The sequence below is a fragment of the Micromesistius poutassou genome (genome assembly GCF_964030765.1).
Source record: "Micromesistius poutassou genome assembly, contig: SCAFFOLD_6189, whole genome shotgun sequence".
Classification (NCBI taxonomy): Eukaryota; Metazoa; Chordata; class Actinopteri; order Gadiformes; family Gadidae; genus Micromesistius; species Micromesistius poutassou.
This window is the reverse complement of record NW_028179226.1, coordinates 1-9306: the sequence shown is the minus strand read 5'-3', so window position 1 is coordinate 9306 and position 9306 is coordinate 1. Positions and strand designations below refer to the sequence as shown.

Here is a 9306-nt window from a genome sequence, read left to right as displayed (position 1 = left end):
ACACTGAGCTCTAGATCTTCATTTCAAATTCAGTTAGTATTTAATTGAAAATTAATAAATTAACGCATAAGAATCAAGAAATAAAGTCATAAAGTTCTACAAAAAGGTCAAAACAAAGTGACTGAGCATAACAGAAAAAAAAATTTTTAAATGGGCAATAATGGCAGTAGTCTGTTATCCATCTTTACCCTCTAGCTCCGTTGAACCACTTCCATTAGTATCATCCAGCAGGAAAAACAGCAAAGCTCAAGCCCCTAGTGAGCAATGGTGGGGCATCCACTCGCTCACATACTTACATAAACTGTAGTCCGAAATTAGTGTGAATTTCAATTTTTGTGGCGAGGGGGCAGCAGATGTGGTCTTTGGCACACTGCCTTCCAGCCTAAAATACTCAAAAAACATTATGATGGTAGGGAATGTGAATTAAAAGCAAGCTATGCATGTCTGTTGGTGTATATGTTGGTTACCTTTATACGTTTCAGCAATTCACTGTGTGTATCCATAATTGCTATCTAGTTCCAGGTGTGCGTGAGATAGGGTGAGAGATTGGAAAGATGAAGCCTTTTTTCTCATTTGAAAATCCACTTTGAACATTTGAAAATGCACTTAAATGTCCACGTGGGCACATATACTCCCACACACATAAACGTTAAGGTTTGGCTCATTTGGTAGGACCACTGCTTTATAGAGATCATAGGGTAGGCTATCAAACTGACTCAGTGAGGGAAAACATTGTGTATTTCTACTTATATTGTGTTATATTCTTTCTTGTGGTCTACTTTCGCGTAAGTGTACATTCTATCCCAAAATGCTCACACGCACACACTTAAACTCACTTGCATACACTTATATACATACATACAAACAATTACACACATGCACATTTTAACACGCACACTAATGGTGTTCGTGTGTATAGTTGAGATCTCAGAGGAAGAGCGAGTAAAGAGAGAGGCAACGAGAGAGAGAGAGAGAGAGAGAGAGAGAGAGAGAGAGAGAGAGAGAGAGAGAAAGAGAGAGAGAGAGAGTGGGAGTGAGCTGACCAGAGAGAGTTGGAGCGCAAGCGTCGCCGGGCTGAGAGGCGGGACAGTGCCAAGGGAAAGCGTAGAAAAAGAGCGAGAGAGAGAGAAAGAGCGAGAGAGAGAGAGAGAGCGAGAGAGAGAGAGAGAGAGAGAGAGAGAGAGAGAGAGAGAGAGAGAGTGAGAGAGAGAGAGAGAGAGAGAGAGAGATCGCAATCTGCCCAAGTCAGTACAGTTGATATCTCCCGGGGGCACGCAGACAGGGGGCAAAGGGGGGAGCAGCCATTTCCAAACTTGGAAGACCATGGAAAGGACATTCTCGGAGCACATTGCGCGGAGCCGTGCGTTCGCGTTCACCGGGAGAATGGCCAAGAGTGAACGGGACCCGTGTCTGTTCTTTTTGATGTAAAACATTTCGAGAAAACTTCTCCAGACTCGGGCATCCTTCCCAGGAAAATAACCTGCCCTCCCTCCCGGGCGGTCATAGGATCGTGCGTGTGACTATGGGGAGCAAAATGTGGAGCAGCAGACCAAAGATGACCTGAATCTCCCCTGGATCACCCCGGTTCCCGTCTCCCCGACATGCCCCAGTCCAACCTCGGCGTCCGTACCCAGCGCACCGCGGAGCCGCGCGGAGGACCGCAGAGTGACCGTCTGTCAAGATGCGGACGTCCCGCTCAGGTCTTTAGTGTGTGTGCTGTCGTGCTGATCTTGGATTATGTACAATAGCAGGACTTCAGAATCAAGGTAAGAAAAAACGTCAACAACTAAATGGGGGAAAAAAGATGGAGATTTATGTGACGCATAATTTTGCATTTTATTTGGGGGGGGGGGGGGGGGGGTCAATTCATTCGTAACCTATTTGGATAGTATTGCGTTATATTGATTAACATACAGTCAGTTCATTTATTTGATGACATCCCTTGTCCCCCCCCCCCCCCTCTCCAGATTTCATTTCCAGCGCATAGCGCAGCGAGAACGAGACATTCACCAGAGTTTTAGAGACGCGTTCCGGTGCGTTTTGCGCGTCACTTAAAATAACGGCGAGATATCCTGATTGTTCCCGCCATCCCCCGTTGTACAAAAAAACTGTTTTCAATTAGGATCTATCGGAATAAATCAATAAAAAAAGAATTTATTCGGAACAATCAGTTTACTTCTGATTACTTTATTGAACGAGCAGGGGCGCATTTGTTTCCCAAATCCCTATGCTGACCTGATGATGGGCGACGTCCAATGTCCGCAATCAGGGCTACACAATCCAACGGCTTTACACTGGATGTGTGAGGGATTACATAACTATTGAACACTCTCAACCACGATCGATGTTATCCGTGTGGTGAGGCTACTGGATGGGGGACGGTCGCCAAGTGGCACTTCCTTCCCACCTCGAAACCACAGGAGAATAAAGAGGATAAATGAACACCGTCACACTTAACTAACCCCCCTATGTATGCGGAGTCCAAACGCCCAACACGTTTACTTTGCTCGAGTCCCGTGACCTTGTGTCTCTTCTTACTCCAAGTGTCCAGCATCGATCTTACTTTCCTTGGGACTATCTCTGTTGACAGGCTGCGTTCATCACCGTCAAGTGCGTTTGCTCAGGTAGCGGGTTAGCATGGCTATTATTATGCCTTATAAAACTAAAGCGTTCGTAGAAACGAACTAAAACGAACGTAGTTTAAGCTTTGTACAAATTGAATAAATAAATAAAACCAATTTTGTATAAATTCGTTGCGTTGGCAATTCCCCCCCACCCCCCCTCCCGCGCATGTAGGTGCATGTTGCTATTTTGTGTGTGTGTGTGTGTGTGTGTGTGTGTGTGTGTGTGTGTGTGTGTGTGTGTGTGTGTAAATTGGTAGACAGAGAGAAAGGGAGCAAAACACTACTTGTGTGTGAGAGAAAATATAGCCTTTGCACACGTATGTGGTGCGTAAACGCCAGACTGCCAAGAGCAGCTACTCTCTCCTTTTTCCCTCACCTCTATTTGCCCATTTATTTATTCATCCCAGTGAGTGAGCCATTAGGAGGGGACGGCTGTTTGTCGGTGAATGTGCCTAAGGACAAAAGAAATAACCCAGGCTTATACTAAGTTGTATCATTCTTAATCACAACCAAGATCCTTTTCAGTATGTAAAATACATGTTAATACGTGTATTCTGGGGTTATCTGAGACAGTCTGACTCTCTCAGTTGGTTCAACAATATTTGATTGTGATCATTGTTGTAGTCTGTTTCTTTTTTATTCAGCATCATTTTGACTGTCATTTTATTGACAGCAAAACCATGTCCACAATAGCCATTGCAATATGCCTCGCTACCCGCTGTATGTCTTAGCCGAGGAATATGTAACAACCGCGTTAGTCATTTGTATGCACAGTGCTCAGCATTTCCAATTTCCAATGCCTCGCTTTGCATCTGTGCAGTCCGAAGGGACGAATTCTTTTGCGGTTTTGCTTGGAAGACAGCTTACATTTAGAGGGAAACTAAACCCACTGATTTTTCCATTATTCTCATTTTACAACAGGTTTGTGGATCCAAATGTCAAGTCCAAGGAAGGCTGCATCTTACTGGGCCTGGCCGTGTGTAACATAGAAAAACAGACCCCAGCTGGGAGGAGGCAGACTTTTTTGAGGATCACATCAACCACCTATCATGCACTGTACTGATATATCTCAATGTTGCTCGTACAGAAACAAACTCTGACCAAGATGCTAATAGCAAGCGTGATGTGATCAGCTCCACACCTTATTCCAGACCCAAGTATGGAGCGAGGCTGGGGAAGATCATTCTGAAGTCTACTGCAGCCGTGGCTTTGTTTTTGGTTATCCTAAGGATGACTCACAAACTTTTTTTTCTGCACCAGAAGTTCAGACAACGTGATCCCACTGGATTTTGCGTTTTTTTGCCCATTTTTATTCACTGTGTTTCTATTTGGATTTGATTTCTTTGCATTTTCACTGATTACTTTGAAATGGAGATACAGTGGCGTCTATGGAATAAGGACTGGGCCTCCTCACTACGCCCATGGATACCCATACTTCTCGGCCTTCACCTACAGTTTTCCCGGGCATCCAACTGCCCCGAGGAATGCCGCTGTGATCGCACTTTTGTTTACTGCAACGAGAGGAGCCTGACCTCCGTGCCCTTTGGTATCGGCGAAGGTTACAAGACACTTTACCTTCACAATAACCAAATAAATAATGCCGGGTTCCCCTTGGAGCTCCACCACGTGGCTTCCGTGGAGACTGTGTATCTCTATGGTAACCAGTTGGATGAGTTCCCCATCAACCTGCCCAAAAATGTCAGAGTACTCCACCTCCAAGAGAATAACATTCAGACCATATCCAAGGAAGCCTTGGCTCAGCTGTTATGGCTGGAGGAGCTGCATCTGGACGATAACTCTATATCCACCGTAGGGGTGGAGGAAGGTGCGTTTCGCGAGGCTCTGAGTCTAAAGATGCTCTTTCTCACCAAGAACCACCTGAGCAGCGTACCCATTGGTCTCCCAGAGGACCTGAAGGAGCTGCGGTTGGACGAGAATCGCATTGCTGTCATCGTTGAGGAGGCCTTTAGGAATGTCACCCGCTTGGAGCGTCTCCTCTTGGACGGGAACCTGTTGACGGACGAGGGGATTGCGCCAGGGACCTTTCAGGATCTCGTCACCCTAAGGGAACTGTCCCTTGCTCGCAATTCACTCACCTACCCTCCACCGTTTCTCCCAGGGGAAGTGCTGGTGAAGCTGAACTTTCAAGAGAACCAGATAAATATCATCCCTGTGGGGGCCTTTGCAGGCTTGCACAAGCTGGAGAAGCTGGATATTTCCAGCAACCAGCTGCAATCACTGACGCAGGGGGTCTTTGACAGCCTTGTTAGTCTACGACAGCTCACGGTTCGCAACAATCTCTGGCTGTGCGACTGTAGCATCCAGTGGGTGGTATCGTGGCTGAAGTCTTTGCCTGGATCCCTTAATGTGCGGGGCTTCATGTGCCAAAAGCCGGAGAAGGTCCGAGGCATGGTGATAAGGGAGCTGAGCGGTGAGCTGCTTCAGTGTCCAATGACAACCACCACTCCAACGCTAACCTCTCATCCTCCCGCCACGTCAGATGGCTCAATTGGGCCCCTACCTGCCTCATCCACCCCAGACGCTCACTTAGTGGCCCAGGAACGCACCCCACCAACCAGGCGCCCCCCATCCCCCACACTCACTTCCTTTCTACCTGTCTATCCAACCAGACAGGGTGGAACAAGGACTAAGCGGCCACTAGATCCCAAAAGGGAAAGCCTGCAGGTCACGTTTACTATTCTCAATGGCTCTGCTATTCACGTGAACTGGGTGGCCGCTTTTCCAGTCACCGCCTACAAGGTGACCTGGGCCAGGATGGGCCCCAGCCTGACGGGAGACACTGTCAGGGAGAGGATGGTGGGCGGAGACCACCGGGGCATTCGATTGCCTAACCTGGAGCCAAAGTCCACATATCGGATCTGTGTCATCCCTCTGGACGCGTTTAATAACTACCGGCCCAAAGATGACACTAAGTGCACAGAGGTCACCACGACAACAGCCACTTTTGGTCCAAACCACAAGGGGCCCGTGGGACCCGAACAGGCCACACAGCCGGACCCAAGTTCACCTTTCTTGCTAGCGGGGCTGATTGGAGGGGCCGTGATCGTGGTGCTGGTGCTGCTGCTCAGCATCTTCTGCTGGCACATGCACAAGAAGAACCGATCCAAATCCTCCGCCGATTGGAAATACAACCGAGGCCGGAGAAAAGACGACTATTGTGAAGCGGGCACCAAGAAGGATAATTCTATCCTGGAAATGACTGAGACCAGCTTCCAGATAGTGTCCCTCAACAATGAGCAGCTCCTCAAGGGAGATTTCCGCATACAGCCTATTTACACCCCTAATGGGGGCACAGGCTTCCGAGACTGCCCCCTGGGGAACAATAGCACAGTGTACTGCAAGAACAATGTTCAGGACGCAGACCTATGTCACACATGATGGTTGGGAAAGCATCAGAAGCCTTTATATTGATGACTTCCCGTATTATGAAAGACGCTGTACAGTATGATTATTATTTCACAAACCCCTGTGTCTTCAAAAATATGTAATTTATACACTTGGCTGGACAATACCTGTTTGAATTCAACTGTACCTTTTATATACCTTAGTAAAACTGGATTTATAAATTATTGTGTAATGAAGTTGTTTTGGTTTTTGTGCTGACAGACATGTACAATCCGGATTATTTCTTAGTCTTTCAGTTTAGTTATTTCATCAATGATCTTCAAGCCATGGCGGTTTCTGACCTTAACATATGCAGTATTCTGTAACTGTTATATATTACTGAGCTAACATAGCGCAGAGCACAGAACGGCAGGTAAATAAGAGAAAGAGTGAGGAATTCAAAAAAGAGAGAAAGGTGAGCGGTACGCACAAATCAGCCACAAGAGGGCATGTTTTTATGTGGTGCCTAAAAGTGAATTTAACCAACAATCCACCACTTGACTCTTTTTTTGTAATCTGCATTTGTTTAACACACTTTAAAGAATCCTCTCTGCTTGCAGGTGAAACGCAGTCTAGGTGTGTTGCACACATCTAGATTGTTAGAGCAACCGCATTATGAATAAAAACACTGGTGTCATGTATTCATATGACACCACTTTTTTTTATTATTGTTTGAAGAAAACGATGCAGACCATAATATTCCCTCTTTTTAAATACTTTAAATTTAATCCATCAGAGATGGAGGGACATTGTTTCCTGTTGGAGAATGTATTAAAACAAGCACATCTGCCATGTCCGGTCAAAGAAATTTGAAACGACTGTCATTTTTGTTCAGCAAATGTTATTACATATATATATATATATACATATATATATAGACATATATGTGCCTTGAAGGATTAGCTTACAATGTCTTTTGAATCCCTGTTTTTGCACATAAGTGTACTGTACATATGTTAATTGAATTGGTGTTGAGAAAAGTTGTTTTGTTGCTTTATGATTATTTATTTACCTCATCATTACACATGAGTATACAAGCATACAGAAATTTAGCGTGTTCATTCCCATTTCTGTTTTGGGACCCTATACACTCACAGTGGGGTTTTTACAGAACTGAAATAGGTTTTCGAAGAGCAGTGTATTCATCCAAGGGGACTCAGTCATATGGCTCACAGCATAAGTAACCTGAATTCTGCTACCTTATTGTTGCGGGTCCTCAAATATATCAGAATTGTTATCAAAGTTACCCAAATGGTAGTTGTGTATGAACCTGCTGATTAATGGCAATTGTATGCAGCAATGTTATACATTACCAAATTACTTCAATAGGAAGAAAACGTTTGAAACAAATACTGATTATTTGCAGCTGATAACAATGTTGATAAATTACTTTAGACATGCATAAGCCATTTTATTCAAAATGATGAATATTTTGCGAGAGATTTGGTTAAAAATAGGGATTTAAGTCACTTGGATTACTGCACGATGTGTTCAAATTTACTTCATAATCTACCTAAGAGATTTGGAATTTTTTGAAAATCCATCCAGCAATAATTACACTTGAGTTTTGAATATGAGATTGTATATATTATAAAAAAATGGCTCCTGGATCTAGAACAAAGACAAAATACTGTCCAGATCAAGTTACAAAGATTTAAGGCATATGTTCAGTAGAGTTCCAAAAATGTCGCCCAAGTAACGAGTGTTACTTGCCAAAATATATATCAGGATGGAACACTAAGTTTACTTAATTAATGAATATTTCATAGTCCAAAAATTACCCAAACCACAAAAGAGATATATTTGTATGACTTTGCCTATAAGCTCTCATAATGGCATATGCTGTGCTCAACTAGAAGAACGCTGTGTGCTTAATGTTCCTGACAGGGACACTCATCTTCCTTTGTCATCATCTTGTACGTTGTAAAAGCAATCATTGTCTTCCAACTATAATTCTTAGTGGGTGGTTGGAGGAAGGCTCCTCTATAAAACATATTGACTTTGTCCTGGTCATTATTATGGCCAGCTCACAAGAAATTGCATTAGTTGACTGCAAGAAAACGTCTTTGTGTACACACACACAAACACACACACACACACACACAAACAAGGGCACACCATGAATACACAGGCACACATACACACACTCCACTAACAAATGCAAACACACAAATCCACTACACACACACACACGCTTGGATAAGCGCAGCAGAGATATTGATCTCCAGAGTTCTACTGGATTATGAAAAATGGCTCCAACCTATAATGAAGTTTCACCTGAGATGGACGTTAATGCTCGAATGAATGAAAGGGAAAATGTGTGCGTTGGGGAAATTAGGAGCAAAGTGTACTCTGCATCAGCTGGCTTGTCCTCGCAGCACATCGATAGAATCGCTCACATGGGATTACGCTGAAATGATTTATGCATTCTGTGATGAATGGTTTCACATCGGAGGGAAGTTGTTTGGTGACAGCCATAGATTGGAGATTTGTTTCAGCGCTAGAATTGCTAATCCTGCATGCCAATCAGATACCCCAGGGCCACGCTGAATGATCATTTGTGTCAGAAATAGGAGAAAGGGAATCATGCATGCTTGGGCTACGCCAAAATGTATGAGGACCTGCCTCGTCATATTCTGTGGCAGTATTCTAAGCAGATAACCGCGTTGGATCACTGTGTGTATGCAAACATGAGACATCATTCCTCTGCAGGGACTTGGTATTCTTAGTTATGTTGTTATTTTTCCTTTGGTCTGTTTATTGTATTATTAATATAAACTCACATCTGTCAGTGTACACAAATATATAAAAAATATTCATGCTCAAAGGAAATAATATCTAGATATTTTTTTATATTTTTTCAAATTTTGTCAATAGTTTCAAATAACATCAATGTAGCATTGAATAATTCAGATGCCACGATATATGCCTTCAATTCCATAATTCTTAAATTCCTTTAATTACTTTGAAATTACAGAAATACATTGAAAATACAAACATTGTTTTATGACTTTATTTGTAATCATTCTTCATTATTTTTACCAGAATAAGCCATGTCACACATAACGATAGGCCAATGTGCACTTTCAGTAGCCTTTATTTCAAATGTACTTTTACAGCATGCGTCAGAGATCGGTATGCATCATTTCATCTGTACTCCCTATGTGCCAGTCGAGGCACGGCTCAGCAAAACCATGTTCGTTTCCTGGAGTTATTGTATAGAAGAGAGAGAGAGAGAGAGAGAGAGGATTGTGGCAAGGTCAGAGATGAGATCTCT

The 9306-nt window shown here is 43.7% G+C and overlaps 1 protein-coding gene across 1 annotated transcript; it reads left to right on the top strand.

Moving 5' to 3' along the window:
- Nucleotides 1–3992: 3992 nt before the first annotated feature.
- LOC311373020 (leucine-rich repeat transmembrane protein FLRT2-like) lies at nucleotides 3993–6023 on the top strand (the record flags this gene model as incomplete). The annotated part of the gene is made up of 1 exon (XM_084489885.1): nucleotides 3993–6023. The coding sequence occupies one exon, from the start codon at nucleotides 3993–3995 to the stop codon at nucleotides 6021–6023; it is 2031 nt and encodes a 676-aa protein (XP_084346011.1).
- Nucleotides 6024–9306: the final 3283 nt, after the last annotated feature.